Source organism: Heteronotia binoei, chromosome 3, assembly GCF_032191835.1.
Source record: "Heteronotia binoei isolate CCM8104 ecotype False Entrance Well chromosome 3, APGP_CSIRO_Hbin_v1, whole genome shotgun sequence".
In the NCBI taxonomy this organism is placed as follows: Eukaryota; Metazoa; Chordata; class Lepidosauria; order Squamata; family Gekkonidae; genus Heteronotia; species Heteronotia binoei.
In genome coordinates, this window is record NC_083225.1 from 160,558,909 (window position 1) to 160,576,924 (window position 18,016).

General features: G+C 41.8%; 1 protein-coding gene across 1 annotated transcript in view; it reads left to right on the forward strand.

Moving 5' to 3' along the window:
* Positions 1-18,016, forward strand: part of FLT1 (fms related receptor tyrosine kinase 1) — a 151,445-nt gene that overhangs the window by 50,212 nt on the left and 83,217 nt on the right. Inside the window, exon 11 of the mRNA XM_060234740.1 lies at positions 11,564-11,678. Within this exon, the coding sequence (XP_060090723.1) occupies positions 11,564-11,678 (115 nt within the window). The remainder of the gene's footprint in view (positions 1-11,563; positions 11,679-18,016) is intronic.

An 18,016-nucleotide genomic window follows, 5' to 3' on the forward strand; every position in this document is an offset into this window, starting at 1 on the left:
ACAGACTTCTCTGACAGGCCTCCACTCTATCAGACATCAACTGACTGACCGACTGCCTCAGCAGTTTCTCTTTCTCAACTACTTTCCCTCCCTGAGAGCTCCGAGCACTTTGCCCCCACCCTCAGGTCACCTGACGCAGGCCCTGTGCGTCTTCAGTTTCTGGTTAACCCCTAGCTTTCCGTCACAACAGCTATCAGCAAAGTAGAATAAAATAATTTAAAACCAATATAAATAAACAACAGTAAAACTCTAAAAATATCAGCATCAAAAATAGGAAGCCCCTAAATATGAAAACTAGAGGGGACAAATAATCAGAGCTGAACAGAGACTAACTGATATAAACACAATCAGGCGAAAGTCTGTCAAGAAAGTTCAGTTTCACATGCCCTAAAGAACCTAGTTAAGTCCCTCAGGGTGTGAGTCTCCTCTGACAATGCATTCTGTAAGTACAGGGTGACCAAAGAAAAATCCTGTCCCTAGTGGTAGAGACCCGAGCTAATCAAGGGACTGGCATCACCAGTAAGCCGTGAGATGTTGAACATAGGCAACATGGGTAGTCATTGTGGGAGAGACGGTTCTTCTGATATGATGGTCCTAGACTATTTAAGGCTTTACAGGTGAGAACCAGCAACTTAATTTTCTGGTATCTTTGGGTTTGGGTTTTTTTGTGTGTTGTGTGTCTGCACCTGGAAGTCATGGCAACCTCTGGTAACTGACCCCTACTGGGGAAATGGAGGATATTCAGAGAAGTGGCTGAATAAAGTCTGCCCCTGCATCCAGCTCTGGTATTCCAAGGAGGTCTCCCATCCAAGTACTTGCCAGAGTCAGCCCTTCCAAGATCTAATGATATCGGGCTTGCCTGGGCTATCCAGGTCAGGGTGAGAACCAGCAACTGGAATTTGATCCAGAAACCAAATGGAAGCCAATGCAGCTGCTTTGAAGGAGGCTGGTTATTCAGAGAGCAGGGTGTACTGGTCAAAATTCCAGCAGCCGCATTCTGGGCAGCCTGCAGTTTCCTAATCATCTTCAGTGGCAACCCTGTATAGAGCAAGTTCCAGTATAGGCTGGAGGTGACCATGGCATGAATCATTATGCCAGTGTTCCCTCTAAGCTGAGTTAGTGTGAGCTAGCTCACAGTTTTTTAGCCTTCAGCTCACACATTTTGTTTTCGCTCAAGAAAACTGGCTTCAAAGCAAACTAACTTATGTAGTAGCTCACAACTTCAACGCCAATAGCTCACAAAGTAGAATTTTTGCTCACAAGACTCCACAGCTTAGAGGAAGTATTGATTATGACCACGCCCAAATAAGACAAATGGGGGGGGGGGAGATTTTTGTGGGCTGTAAAGTTTCATTTCATTTCACCACAGAAATTAATTTTTTAATTCTGATTTTAAAAGAATTAAAATATTTTCATGGGCCTCTAAAAGCATTGTGGGCCCTAGGTATTGTGCCTACTGTGCCTAATGATTAAGCTGACCCTGGCCAGACCCTCTAGTCTTCTCACTGAGTCCACCAGAGAAAGTTAGAGCACATCATGAGTTGGGAGTTGCAAGCCCTCCAAAGACCCAGTCCCCCCCCCCCAAGCACATGACTTTCATTTTAGAAGGATTTTATTTGTTTTCCCCTGCCCTTCTTTTTTTGACATTTCCCTTTGTTTCCTGTTTTTAAGAGATGCAGCACAAATAAACGGCTCCCTAATGCCATAAATGCATAAGCAGTGCTGTTCATGTTTTTTGCCACTTTGGCCTTAACTGTATGTTATCAGTGTCCGGATTTGGTCATACCCAAGCTGGACTTGAAACAATGCCAGTTGATGGAGCCCCCAGCAGATGGTAAAGGGGCAGTGACAAGGCTAGGGAGACTACTTACTTGGGGCAGGAGCCAGAACCGGAGGAAAATAGAGAGGATGCTGAATACTGCCCCCCCCCCCATACACACAACAAGGAAAATAGATGCAGCTGGGAAGCATGTGGAGGAGCAAATTAGGATTGGTTTAGGAGGGAAACAGAAAACAGCCAATGGAGAGGAGGATGGGAGAAGACAGACATGGGATTATACCAAGCACCATGGTAGGTTTAATCCTTCCATCCTTACAGTTTTACTGAATCTGATCCCACACCACATTTTGTTTGGGGGGTGGGGTTGAGATTTTTTTCCTTTTAAAAGCTAGGTGAGACTGGAATTGTTAATTCCCTGTTCCCTTCCTGTCTGATCTCCTTCTAAACCTTGCCCCCATAAGGGGATAAGCAGTTTTGCTTTTAAAGATGGATTAAGTTCCTCCATTCATCTAACTTGATGCTCCTTTTCCTCCATACCTGAGATCTCTTAAATTAGAAATGCAGGATGACCTGCTGTGTGCAGAATTCAGGAGGGTTAACCATGTCAGAAAGCAGTCAAAACAACCAAAGCTGCTTCCATATGACAGCAGTTTTCTGTGCCACTCTTGTTGCTGCTGCAAATGCTGAGGCAGAGTGCCCATGGAGCATCCATCCATACAGCACTTTCTCACACACTTCCCTTGCCTCAGCCCCTTGCAGCCACTCTTTCCCCATGCCATGAAAAGCCTTTTATTTAATTTAATGTTACTTAGGCTGATGAATTGCTTATGAAACAAACTTTTAGGCTTAGTAACCATTTGTGTTCTTTTATATATTACAAAGTGATCCTTAGATCAGACTAGCATATGGAAACCATATACAGAATTTTATGATCGGTAAATGTAGTGAATAAATAGAATCATGATATAGTGTCCAGGCAGTGCCGGCACTAGGGCATGCAGCACCCCTGGCAGACGTACTGCCCGCGTGCCCCTGGGCTGACCCCTCCCCTTTTCTCTGCAGCGCCATCACAATGCAACATCACGCTCCACTCCAGTTTGCCCCCCCCCCACTTCACTTTGCCGTGCTCAGACACCATCCTCGTGCTTACCCACTTTGGCCGGCATCAGAATAGCACTCTCTCTTAATAGAGAGCAGAACAAGGCTTCGCTCTCCCCCACCTTTCCTGTTCTGGAAGGGAGGAGTGAGAGGGAAGCCTCTTCCTACTTTCTATTAAGAGAAGGGTCTATTGCGATTCTGGCTGAAGTGGGTAAGCATGAGACTAGCGTGACTACTCTGAGCGCTCCAGGAGGTGGCAGGCATTTTAGCGTGTCGGGGGGGGGGAGGCGGCCTGCCTGCCGCCACTGCCTAACTGCCCCGTGGCAATTAGGCATTTATCTTGCCAGGAGGGGGGTTGAGCCCAATTCAGTGCTCCCCCCTCCCAGCGCCCTAGGCAAATGCCTAATTTGCCTAATGGGTGAGCCAGTCCTGTGTCCAGGTGATGGTGGTTAAGGTTGCAAGAATGTGTGCTTTTGGTCATTTTTTCACCTAAAATAGTTGAGGGGGGGGGGTTCTTCTTGCTCTCTTAAGACAACATCTTTGCCACCTTTAAGGTGATATCATTATCTCAAACAATTAAGATTAATGCACATATTTTATGCTTTGGGAAAGCCAGCCATTCAGCATATGCTACCGCATGCTGGCTGAATACAGTAAAATGTCACTACAACTTTTACCCTCAAATCTAGGGTCCACTACATATTTTCCTCATCTCCTACCCAATTGTCATATGTATTAGTTGTTTAATGTACAGCCATGAACCTCTTTGGATGAAGAAATTGTAGATGATGGAGGCAAGTTGCCAGGATTACAATTTTCTCGTTTTCTAGAATTTTCTCTTGATTTTCTTTATTTCCAGCAAAATAAATGGGATTTTAAAATACTTACTTTTGGGCTGAAATTGTGCCTCCAGTTGCTACCAGGTTCCTGAAAGTTGTTTCAGTTGCTTCAGACATGTTTTGCAGGTTTTGAGGTATTTTTCTCCCGTTTAGTAGCGCAGATGGAACCCCTTTTCTGTTCAAGAGAACATTCCTTCAAGCAGTGCTTCTGTATATCCTTGTTACATTTGTGCAGGACTCCTTCCTATCAGAGGTTGCTCAAGAGGATTTTATCCATTGCCTTTTCATTTTTTTCATTAGTGCAGCCCATGGATCCAGAAGTGATTGGCTTTGTAGCTTCTGGAACTGCTACATCCCCCAAAGGAACTGCACTACAGAATGAAAAGCCTTGCATCAGTTCTGATCATTAAAATATAGATCACACCTTTCTTATCCCATTGAAATCAACGGCAGAATTTCCCATAGATTGTAATATAATCTAAAATAATTAATGAACTATGTATTTTGAATAACTTTCAGATTGGTTGACATAATATTTATCTTTGATGCAATGCAAAACATCCAGATGTTATTTTATTCACTGAAGTAAAACAACACAGGAAATTAAAGCTTTAGGAGGGACTGATACTGCTTTCATCTGTCATCAGCCATGGCTGTCAGAATACAGTCTTGTGGATTTAAATGCCACTTCTCTGAAGAGAAAGATTTACATAGGAACTAATGAGGACTTCAGTTCAGTTGTTTTACACAGGTTTAATGGCTCTAATATCAAAATGTTAAGAAGTGCTTCTATATAAGCCAGAGGTCAATGTAATACAATTCAAAAATACAACCACCATCTGGTAATAGAAAGTAACATTAAAATAGCAGCCAACTATGATCAGGGCCAGCCCTAGACTGTCTGACATACTAGGCAAAGCTAACTTCTGCCACCACCACCCCCCGCACTGATAATGTCAGCAAGTCATATGGGGGTGCCCAATTTGGCACCCCCAGAAGGCCAGTGCCTCAGGCAATTGCCTAGTTTGCCTAGTGGCAGCGCCAGCCCTGACAATGGTGACCCTGTGGGGTTTTCCAGGCATGAGACGAACAGAGATTGTAATTGCCTGCCACCATGTAGAAACCCTGGATTTCTTTGGTGGTCTCCCATCCAATACTAACTGGAGCTATCCTTGCTTAGCTTCCAAGATCTGATGTGATTGAGCTAGACTGGTCCATCCAAGTTTGGACTGAACCGTCTAGTATATTTTTTAAAAGCTCCTCGAAGGATATGAAGAGATGAACCCAATAAAACAAACATTCCAATCTGCTTATTTCCACACGTATCAAATTTGTGTCTGGAAAACAAATTAGTTCCATTAAGCCTATATTTGAATGCTACGATTTTTTTTAAGTCCAGTATGTATGGTAAACAGAGCATATTTCCCCCCTGTCACTTGACATGTCTAATAACTGATAACAACTTTGTGGCTTTCTCCACCTTTCCCCTCCCCTCAGGTAAGGAAACCAAATGTTTCTAATTGTACATATTTTTTGCAATTTGGAAGGTTTTGCCCCAAATCTAATAAACAATGGAAGGCATTTTCATGTTTTTTATGGAAAAGTAAATATATGTATTTAAGCATGCATTGAGAGGAAAACATTGTCTTAATCCTACCAGATGTTTTTATGAAATTTCTGCAATAATGTAAACATCCAGTTATGACAAGGGTGCCAGTAAAATCCCAGTACAGCATTTCCAAGCTGCTTGGTTAGGAATCAAATTCCATATGCCCCTTTTGTATTATGCCATCCCCTTCATGGTAGAAATTAAATAAAGTTTTATGCAAATCTGAGATCTCGTTTTGTTTTTTTTAAAAAAATTGATACCACCAAGGGAATGACAGACATATAGTGCTAGTACAGTGAACCTGCTGTGGCTCTTGGGGTCATGACACAATAATATATCATCTGTTTTGCATGCCTGAAGGTCCTGGGTTCAAATCCTAGCATCTGCAATTAAAAGGAACTGATAGTTCCTGGTGATGTGAAGAATCTCTGCCTGAAATCCTGCAGAGCTGCAGTCAATCTGAGTAAACAGTCCTGACCTTGAGAGACCAGTGTTCATGTGTGAATCTACTTTGGTAACAGATACCTGTCTTCATCTCTGCCTCCCCAGTGGCTGACATAGAAATGTCTAAACTGAAATTATCCCAGAAGCTATTTGTTTGTCCAGAAAAGCAGGATGCTGATTCTACTTATTACAAGAACCAGCCAAAGCCATATTCTCATCAGCTGACTGGCTGGCCTTTGTGGCATTCATAAATTTTATTTTATTAATTTTTTTTATCAATTGCTTTTCTACTCAGAACTCAAAGTGATTAGCTATCCCATCAGCCAAATGAAGTCTTCAAGTTTAAAAAAACACAGAGCAGCTCTTTTTTTAAAGGGCAGCAACAAGATAAACATGACAAGTGCTTGAAAAACAGTTTAAAAAGCCAAATGTCTGCTCTAGAGAGGGAGGTGAAAATTCACAATGGAATCAAAGAGTAGTCTTGGTGAAAGCTATAAAAGAGTGAAGGCAAGGGCAAGCAATTCTCACCCCACTAAAACCCACATCTACTCTTGGAGGAAGTTATGTCTGCCTTCAGAACTATCCTCTGATGAAACTCCATTCTTGTCCATACATGTCAAACACGAATAACCTGTGCCTCAGAATCTGAAAATTTGTGAAGGTCTCAAGATCTAAAACATATTTTGCCATCAAGATATTGAAGTTATACATAAAATTTTAGATATGAGTGTATGTTACGTACTACCAAGTTGCATCCAACTTATAGGAACCCTGTGAATGAATGACTTCCATCCAAAACATCCCGTCATTAACAGTTTTGTTTAGATCTTGCAAACCAAAAGCTGTCTTCCTTTAGATATGTGGATAGATATCTTTTAAATATGAATTAGATGTGTATGTGTTAAACACTAGCCATCAAGTTGCTTCTGACTTAGTGACACTATGAATTACCTCCAAAATATCCTACCATTCAACAGCCATGCTCAGTTCTTGCAAACTGAAAGCCATAGCTGCCATTAGTGAATCAGTCTCATGTTGGGTCTGCCTCTTTTCCTGTTGCCTTCCACTTTTCCTAGCATTATTGTCTTTTCCAGTGAGTTCTCATAATATGACCAAACTATGATAAGCCTCAGATAAGCCATTTTAGCTTCTGGGGAGAAGTAAATAGACTTCTGTGTTAATGACAGTTAGCTCATTTATGTAATGCTTTTTGAATGTTCAAAGTGCTTCACATACTTTTACCCTGAAAGTCTTACAACAACCTTCTGGGTATGTCCTTTCAAAAAAAATATTTGACATGGGCGAAACTGAAGCTCAGAGATTATGGCTTCCCAAGTTCCATCTTGTCAGATCATGACTCAAGGAAAATTTAAAGCAGGGACTTCCCTACTCATAATTTACACTCTTAGCCATTGCCCAAGACCAAATGTTTATGAAAGAATCATAAAATCACAGAGTTGGAAAGGATCTTCAGGATCATAGAATCATAGAGTTAGAAGGGACCTCCAGGGTCATCTAGTCCAACCCCTGCACAATGCAGGAAACCCACAGATACCTACCCCAAATCCACAGGATCTTCATCACTGTCAGATGGCCATCTAGCCTCTGTTTAAAAACCTCCAAGGAAGGAGAGCCCACAACCTCCCGAGGAAGCCTGTTCCACTGAGGAATTGCTCTCACGGTCAGGAAGTTCTTCCTAATGTTAAGCCAGAAACTCTTTTGATTTAATTTCAACCCATTAGTTCTGGTTCTACCTTCTGGGGCCACAGAAAACAATTCCACAATATCCTCTATATGACAGCCCTTCAAGTTCTTGAAGATGGTGATCATATCACCTCTCAGCCGTTTCCTCTCCAGGCTAAACATTCCCAACTCCTTCAACCTTTCCTCATAGGACTTGGTCTCTAGACCCCTCACCATCTTCGTCGCCCTCTTCTGGACCCGTTCCAGCTTGTCTATATCCTTCTTGTCTATATCCCCAAAATATCAGAACCAATGGGCTGAAATTAATTCAAAAGAGTTTTTGGCAAAAGATTAAGAACTTCCTGACAGTTAGAACAGTTCCACAGTGCAACAGGCCTCCTCAGGAGGTGGTGGGCTAGTGGCAGGTATGAAGATTAATTACCAGAAAACCAACTTTCTATTAAAAAATATGACTATTGACCAGATTAAGAGCTTTCAACAAGAATCAGGATTTGCATGAGAAGAAAGTCAAATATTTGGGTATTCAACTTACTAATAAAGTAAGTACCTTATATAAAGAGAACTATGAAAAACTAATTAAGGAAATAAAAAAAGATTTGGAAACATGGAAAGACTTGAGTACTTCATTGATGGGAAGAATAGCAACAATTAAAATGAACATACTGCCAAGGATGCTTTTTCTTTTCTATACTATTCCTAGAGTGTTCTTGAAAGAACCGAAGGTGTTCTTTCAAGAGCTAAATCAACTAACTAATAGTTTTATTTGGCAGAACAAAAAAAACAAGAATCAAGTTGAAAGCACTTCAAGACTCCAAAGAAAGGGCAGGATTTGCCCTTCCTGACTGGCAATTATACTATAAAGCCTGTGCACTAACATGGATGAGAGACTGGATACTATTAAAAAATAGGAGATTGTTAACATTAGAGGGTCATGATCTTATTAAGGGATGGCATTCGTACCTGTGGTGCCAAAAAACAGATACTCAAAAACGTTTCATCACTCATTTAATTAGAAGGTCTCTTAGTCAGGTGCGGTCCTGGTTAAACCAAAAATTTACAACAAGGTCCCTAAGTGAGTCTCACCAACTGAAGCTTTTATTCAACCAATACTACTGTCATCAAATATGATACTTACATATGAAGAACTGTTAAAGACTAATGACGAACTGAAAACACAAGAGTTATTGACCTACAATGTTACTCTCGACTGGTGGACCAGGCTTCAGCTAGAGTCAAGATATGCTAGAGACGAAGTAACAGGATTTATTGCTGATCAACAAGGTTTTGATAAAATTATTTGGGTCCACACCAACATCTAATAAAGAGAATTTATTCAATGCTTCTTCAAATGAAGCTACAAGATGAAGTGTTGGAAATGTATTTCCCATGTTGGCATGTTTTATCATGTGTGCTGGACATGTGGGGTCATGAAAAAGTACTGGATTACGGTACATGATATGTTACAAAAGATACTGAAAATTCATATACACTTTAAACCGGAACTTTTCTTATTGAGTATTCTACCAATGGACCTTTCGAGACAGGACAATCATTTGATGATACATATTATTACTGCAGCAAGACTTTTGATAGCACAAACCTAGAAACATCATGAAACTCCGAAAAAGCAGGACTTGATTAATCAAATATTAGAGACAGTTGAAACAGATGCCCTTGCACTTCATCTTAAGGGTAGACTAATACAAGATGAAGAGAACCCTTGGAAACCTTTTTATGAATGGTTGAAGACACAAATTTCTTATATGACACATACTTGTAATTCCTCAATTTGGACACTTTAGTGTTGATATTAGCAAACTATTAGGTATAATACAAAGACTGTAAGTTTTATAGACTATGAGAAACATTTGTAAATGAATGATGCAGAGTTTATATCGAAATAATGTTACTTCCCTTTCCCCTTCCCCTTTCTATATTCCTTTGTCCTATTTCTTAAAACTCTAATAAAATATATATAAACAGGAGGTGGTGGGCTCTTTGGAGGTTTTCAAACAGAAGCTAGATGGCCATCTGACAGCAATGCTGTCAATCATCTTCTCCAACCCTCTGCACAGTGCAGAAAATTCACAAACACCTCCTCCACCCCCCTCTATTAGGCAATGGGTTTGTGACATGGAACTCCAGCAAAACTTAATGACGTCTCCTGGCTTCAGGGCCCCTGGTTGAGGTGGTGTAGTTCCTGCTGGAGTTGGCTTGGAACCAAGCCAACTCCAGCAGGAACTACACCACCTCAACCAGTCACTGCAGGCCAATGGATATTCCCTACAAGAAATTAGAAGAGCCCTCCATCCCAAGAGACCATCCACACCAAATCCCGAGCCACACACAAATGTAGGTACAGCCTTCCTGCCCTACATAAAATCTGTCACTGACTGCATTGGCAAAATTCTCAAATGCCACAATGTTGACACAGTCTTCAAACCCACACAACAGATCTGCCACATGCTGCGCTCGGCCAAAGATATGAGAGATCCACTTTCAACCCCTGGAGTCTACAAAATACCCTGCTCCTGTGGTGCAGTCTACATTGGCACTACCCAACGCAGTATCAACACCCGCCTCACCGAACACAAGAGACACTGTCGCTTGTTTCAGCCAGAAAAATCAGCTGTAGCTGAACATGCACTTCAAGAAGGAGACCACGTCATCCACTTTGAAAGAACTGAAGTCCTTTCTACGGCCTCACATTATCATACCCGCCTGAACAGAGAAGCTATTGAGATTTACAAACACCAGCACAACTTTAACAGAAAGGAAGAAGGCATTTCCATAAACCAATCTTGGTATCCAGCTCTGTAAAACACCCTACAGACTATAAATTGCAGAAATTCACAGAACAACCAGCACATTCCACAGAACAATCAGCACAGTCAACAACCATCTTCCTTATCTTCACACCCCTTCCAACCCTCCCAGCAATTAACACAGAACAATGGTCACATTCAACAGCCAGTTTCCTTATCACTACCCCTCCAGGAAGCCCCACCAAACAATGGGCACATCCACAAACCTATTGCCCTTTCACCACACCCCCTCCAGCCTAGAAATAGCAGCTCTCCAGCAGCCCTGGCCTCACTCAATGCACAGCAGCCAAGAAGGTCAGAGCGCCTGCTCCAACCGCAACGCCACTGAGGATGTTCTCCGCAGCCGAGAACGAAACGTCTGGAAGAAAAACTTTCTCCAGTAGAACACAGCACTTGAGCCCGAAAGATTCTACAAACCCTAATAATACTATACAGTTCTAAATTTTTAGGTTCCAGGTTCAACTTTTAAATACGGTTATCTAAGATGTTATGTTATGTGTTTTATATTTTATACTCTTGCTACTATATAATTTTATATATTTTTGCTAAATTTTCTATTTTTATTTTGACTGGAATTTAACTCAAATATCTGTGTACCTGATGTTTTTGTCAGCTGAATCTGATCACTGACCATAATAGTAAAACTGAACTGAACTGGCCCTCAAGTGAAAATACCATGGCCTGCTGCAACAGTTGTTGTGTAGCTGGAGAGAGATGGTATGTTGTTCAAGCAGGTTTACTCAGAAGTAAGGTCCATTGTTCAATCATGAGGCTTCCAGTTAAGTATGCACAACCTAAAGGATATTAGTGGCAGCCTCTAGGAAAAAGTCAGAGAGAGAGAAAACAAATTATGAATTAAAATATTCAACCTGTCTTCTGTTTCATTCACTTTGTATTATCCCCTTGCTCCATGCTTTTTTTTTACTTTTCTAGATTGCTTGGGCTCAATGGCACACTAAGGTTTCCTCTCCTTTTTAAAATGCATCTACTACTAAGATTGCTTTACCAATATTTATTTACAATCTGCCTGGGCTGACATAGTTATGACTGGTTTTATTTCTGTGCATGGGATTTGGAAGGAGTGTTTTGCATTCCATCTGTGGCCAATAGAATTCAAACTTGCACCTAACCTTTCAACTGGAGTCTAATGTCTACTGAATGTCACACAGCCAGTTTGGCTGCCTTTAAAGAGACAGTTGCCAGTGTGTAGAAGAAAAATTCAAATATTCAACTTCATGCTTCAATCTCATTTTTCCCATCATAGGCATGACTTTTGCTCCAATCCAGAGACACCTTTCACTTTGAAATCTGGCAGCACTACAGGAAACAGAATCCAAAGAATCACCCAGAGAACAGCGATGATAGAGGGGAAGAATAAGGTATTGTCGTTTGAGTGGGGAAGTACATGGGCTGCAGCTAATGTTGGGATAAAATTGGTGACCATTTGTCAGACCATGATGCTGAATGGTACTTCCAAAATCTAATATATCTTGTTCTCTCAACCTAAGAACATAAGAAAAGCCTTGCCAGATCAGACCGGTGATCCAACATCCTGCGTCACATAGTGACCAACTAAATACTCTGGAAGGCCAACAACAGGGCATAGATTCTGAGACTTTCCCTTGAGGTTGTCTTCTGACTAGTATTTAAAGGTTTATTGCCTCTGAATGTGAAAGTTCCCTTTAGGCACCATGGCATTAGCCACTGGGTACTTTCACATGGTGACTGGTTTGCAAGTAGATTTTGCTGTTCTTACACAGTAAAAATCCAGTTGCAAAGGACTTTATTTAGTGTATGTGAATGCACCCACTGATAGACCTATCCTCCATGAATTGATCTAATTCCCTTTTAAAGCCATCTGTGCCTGTGACCATCACTATATCCTCTGATAGCAAATTCTGCATTTTATTCACTTGTTTAGTATGCATGCATACAGTATATGTATGTGTGCATATGTTGTTGTTGTTCAGTCGCACAGTCAAGTCCGACTCTTTGCAACCCCATGGACAAAGTCATGCCAGGCCCTCCTGTCTAACACCATCCTCCAAAGTCTGCTCAAATTCTTGTTTGTTACATCAGTAACACTGTCCAGCCATCTCATCTTTTGCCGTCCCCTTCTTCTTTTGCCTTCTGTCTTTCCTCGCATCAGGATCTCCTCCAGAGAGTGCTCCCTTCTCATTTGGTGGCCAAGGTATTTGAGCTTCAGCATCTGACCTTCCAGGGAACAGTCTGTGTTGATTTCCCTTAGGACTGACTGATTTGATCTTGCATTCCAAGGGACTCAATATACATAAATATTCCTCTGTCTACACAGCAATGTGGAAATTTGCCTTGCTATTAATGTAAATAAGTGCAAGCAGATTCACTCAGTAAGGTGGTGCATCTTCAGTGATTCACTTAGTTCATGTGTCTTAACTAGTATTAACGGGGCTAACAATTAGCAGTAGAAACTTCTTTGGGCTCTTAACCTCATTTTGATGCTATCTGGGAATGGACAGACTAAGTGTCAGACTGAATAAAATACTTAAGTGATATGAAATTCCATAGATTAGATTCTGAAAGCCTTACCCAGCTAAGTTGAATGCCAAACACACAATTTGATGCCATTGTGTAATAGCCTTGTTTTTCTGCAAACATTTTCCACATATCTGGCTCTTAAGTGAGTTTGCTCAGAGACGCAATGCTAGTTTATTGGACTCCATCCCATGTCTGGTTGTTGTAGTCCACAGTTTGAAAAAAAGGATATTGAAAATTTGGAGAGGGTTCAAACATGCGCCTCAGGGATGTTTGAAGTCTTGATAAGATTGTATCACAAAAAAAGGAAGGTTGGGAATTTGATTTAAATACAGCCTGAAATTTCCTCAGGGTAAGGAAATAGTATTGCAGTACACTTTATGATTTCACAGAGAGTTCCAATAGAATGCAAATAGTCCAAGAAGAGGGAGAACAGTTTACTTACCATTCCTCCTTTGATGCTTCCTGGGGGTGTTATGATGATGAACTCGATGTTCAGAGCAGAAGTTAGAGATGTTTCATGTTCAGGCTGTTACTGCCTTTAACGAATCCCCTGCTTTTTAGAAGACAGGACCCGGATTATTTAAGGAGGCAAAGATATAAGATCCTGATTCCTAATGGCAAAACCCATGTATTTTTAAAAAGGTACTGTCATCAGCAAAACAAGTGACGATTGTTTCCAGTTGTTTAAAGAGCAACTGAGATATATAATGTAGCGAATGGATGCTGTGATATGGATAGTCTGTTTTTAAAATATATGTATTCTACATTATTTTACCAAAGTGATGTTGGTTTATGGCAATAGCAGGTATCATAATTAAAAATAACAAGAGCAACTAAAAATAACCAATTGATAAAATCAGTGGGCAATGTAACACATCAATTATGAATCCTTAGCAATCATTCACAGCCATTTTTACAGGATATTTCATGTTTGGACTTAGTTGAACTACTGGCAGAAATGTGTAACCTTTGCCTTCCGAATCAGTTCTCTGCCAGTCTGTTGGATTTCTTGCCTCTTCTGGCAGTCTGCCCTTTACTGTGAATTCACTTGTTATTGAATGTGAATAGATTGTCCTTCGTATGACAACAATTAGGGAGAAAGGGTGAAAAATGTTTACTTCACCTATGGTGAGAATGTACCTTGAGTCTGATGTGGTTTGGATGCTGTTAAGGACAGGAAACAAAGAAGTGTCTTCACATGTAACTTGAGAAAGGAACATTTCTTTGGGATGCATTCTTGGAGGAAAGGAAATATGGTTTAGTTGAAGGAAAACTGGAATGTGATAAAGGGCTCTGGGGTTTTGGGACAAACTACTGAGGCAAAGAAATGCCTACGAGAACATTCAGCTCAGTATAGGAGGGAAACCTATGTCCCAGTTAGCTCTCTTTGCCTTCTACTCACTAATCTTAATAAAGGGGGAAGATGGGGGAAAACCTAGATGGGATACATACAGAAGTCCCTTATTCTTCTTGGAGTAGAAAAAGAGGTCAGCCCAGCAGCAATCTCCAATCAGCAGCAGACAGGAAAATTACACATCATCTATATTCCCACATGATACAGACCCAGCTCTGCTGAACCCTCTCCTCAGAAATGATTGGTAAAGAAATCAGTATCTTTCTATGGGTCTGAAACCACAAGAAAGGGCTGCTGAGAATGTTCAAATCACCAGTGAGCCACCACATTTTGTTCACAATGCTAACTGCACACAATATTCTGTGAATTAAAGTCAACTTCTATCAGCTACAGAAATGGCCCATCTTTCCCTAGAAGTCTTGCCTGACTCAGTTTCTGTACAGAATTTCAGTGGATAAGGAGCTCCTTTGGACAACTCAAAGCATTAGAAAAACAGGAAGTTTATCTGCTTTATTTTTTAGTTCAGAACAACAGGTAGGGGCAAGAAATGTAACCTTTACTGGGTTGAGGCCTTTCCAGTAATATTTTTGAATCAAGTGTCTGAGGGGAAAGACTGGAAAAACAATTTGAGGTCCATTCCAAAAAGCAGTCCAAACAGATAAAGCAAGTAGGGCAAGAAAGTGAAGCATTAACAGGTAGGGGCAAAGGTATGTGGACTGCAAGTAGTAAGTGCTTTGTTGCCCAGACAAAGCCTACTGACATTTGCATATAAGAGCACAGAAATCATTCTTTCTTCAACAAAGGACAGGAATCAACAGGCCTCACAAAGAAAATGAAAAATGCTAAGTCAACAACCTTGTCAAATCTGTCACCTTGAACATGCTTTTGTGTTCCCTACTTGGTTTATTTAATATCCCTATTGTGGCCGCAGCTCCAGCAAACGATTTGAGCCCTTTGAATTTGGGGATGATGACTACTGAGACAGAGGGTCATATTTTGCTCTCAGGTACTACCATACCATACCAAACCTTTAATGGCATAATAGAATCAGATAAAAATACACAGAATATAAAAATTTAAACATTGGAGATAAAATCGAGATAAAACCGAGCTTACAGATGCATTCAAACATGGTCAGAATTAAATTTAAGGATGTCAGCCAGAAATTTTGCCACAGCCTCACTAACCACCCCCTCAGTATCACTCAATAAATAATAACAGGGTGGCAGAATAGACAAATCTGGAGAAAAAGAAAGCTTGCCAAATAAATCTTTACGGAGGTTATGGTATAAAGAACAATCAAGCAATATATGCTGGATTGAGTCAGGGGTATTTGCTCCACAGGAGCAAAGTCTGTCGGCTAAAGGGACTCGCTGATATCTCCCTTGTAAAACTTTGGAGGGAAACGCGTTTAGTCTAGCCAACATAAATGCCCTGCGATGACTTGGAGTGGTTAGGTCTCAGGTACTAAATATACCTTGCTACTGACTCGCAAAGAAGTGAGCCAAAGCTAGGGTTGCCAGTAGGATTGCCAGGTTCAACTCAAGAAATATCTGGGGACTTTGGGGGTGGAACTGGGAGATTTCCGCATTTCCTAAAAATAAATAAAAATACAGCAGTGCAGTTCCCCTGAATATAGTCTTCATTTCCTCTTTCTCTTTTTTTGAATTCAAATGGTTCCACAGCAGCTGCACTTCCACTAAAATGAAAATGAACTCACTCTCAGAGAGAGAGCAAGCGCAAAACAAACAGTTTGTATGCCCATACTTTTGTGATCTCCCTGGGGCAATGGTATAGATAGCTTTACTCACTGGAATTGCTGAATGTAACAGTCTGTTGTATTTCAACCAACTTACTGAGAGAGAGGTCTAGGGGCTGGAGTTTTCCTCTTTCCCATACTCATGTTCTAGTTATCTCTATTGCACCCTTCTTAAATCTTCATTCGCGAAGCCAAGCCGAGAGATCCCTTTTACTACACAGCTTCTAAAAGGAATGCAAAACAGAGGGATTGAGCTCTCTGGCTCCATATCTCTCATACACACATGGCTCTTCCTTCTCGCCCCTCCCCCTGCAGCTTCAGTCTTGCTGAGATTTAAAGGCAAACACTCCCCTTCCAAAACAGAAGCAGTTGCAAGCTTCTGAATCTGCCTGAGATCTAAAGGCATATGGTGGCTGTTGGGGCAGGGCTTCCCTTTACCAGCCAGCTGGCTGGTGGGAAGGAGGAACATGAAAAACTGGGGGATCCCCTGTCCAGACCTGGGGACTGGCAAGCCTAGTTGCCAGCTCCAAGTTGGGAAAGTTTCTGGAGATTTGGGCTTGGATCCTTGTGGAGGGCAGGATTTGGGGAGGGCAGTGGCCTTAGCAGGGTATAATGCCAAATAGTCCACTCTCCAAAGCTGCCATTTTCTCAAGGGAAATGATATCTGTCATCTGGAGATCAGTTGTAATTATGTGAGATTTTCAGGCCCCACCTGCAAGCTGGCTACTCTAGTCAAAACCATTCTGTGATGTAAATTAAAGTGTTGCATTCAGACATAGCATTCAGTTGAGGCCAAACTGACTTTCACTCTTGCTGTTGATGTCTGCGATGTCAGGGTCCAAGGGCCATTTGGTTTCCTGTTATAGCAGCGCCCGCCTCACGGCCTCACTGGATCTCTTTATCTTAGTCTCCTCGGTGTATTTTACTTTGTTATCTGATGGAAATAGAATTCACTTCGTAGGGGACCACAGCAGCTTAGTTTTTCCCCAAAAATATAGGCTCCAGAGAAACTTTAACATAAACCACAGATGTTTATTGTAACACAAAGTCTTAACTGGGGATATGGGAGATATTTACACAGGCTAACACGTTGCTGAGTTGTTTCAGGCTTTATAATAACTTTTCCCTTCTTGAGTCTCTCAGTTTCCAGTTCACAGTTCCTATATAACACACTCTCCACCTCTAGCAAAGGTCTGGCCTCTTGGGAATGATGTGCCAAGTCTCACCCCTCAACTGGAGCCTCTACTCCTAGCCCTTCTGGTGTCCCAGACCCACATCCGCTCCCTCAACCACCTCACTAGATCTTCAGAGATGCAGATAGGTGTCTGTGACCGTTTCGGTCTTGACTGACTCACACTTGTTCCACACACAGCCCTCATGGCTATTTTTGTCGATCTTGCAGTCAGCTTTTCTTCTCTTGAAGACTTTCTTGCCACTGTTCCAAGCTCCATCAAAGAATCAGCTGCCCTCTCAGCCTCTGTCAGGCACGAACTGACTCTCTCAGGTTCTGTCAGGCTCCCTGCCTCAGACTTCTGACAAGCACCATCTCTGTCAGACACCAACTGACTGAATGACTGCCTCAGCAGTTTGCTGTCACTCACAGACTTTCCCTCCCTGAGAGTTCCGAGCCCTCTGGCCCCCACCCTCAGGTCACCTGACGCAGGCCCTGTGCGTCTTCAGTTTCCTGGTTAACCCCTAGCTCTCCGTCACACCTGTCTTTGGTTTCTCAGTGCTAAACTGCACATTCACCCCCTAGAGCTTAGGAAGGAGCACCATGCCAGAAGTGTAGCATGATAAAGCAATGGAAATCAAGGAATTTAATTCTATATCATAAATATGAATGGCAGAATAGAATACCTTGAGACCAAATAGCAACCCATATAAATGTTATATAGCTTAGTGGGATTCTGAATTTCTCACTGATCTTCTTCGTGGTCTCTGTGCAGTCCCACACATGGGTCTTGCCGCAGGCAACGGATCCATTCCTCGGAGCTCCAATAGCTCGTTTATAACGTCTTTTGGCGCGCTTTCCTCCCGCTCTGGGGAGCAGGCAGCGACCGCGCATGCCTGGAGCGGGGGGAGAGCGC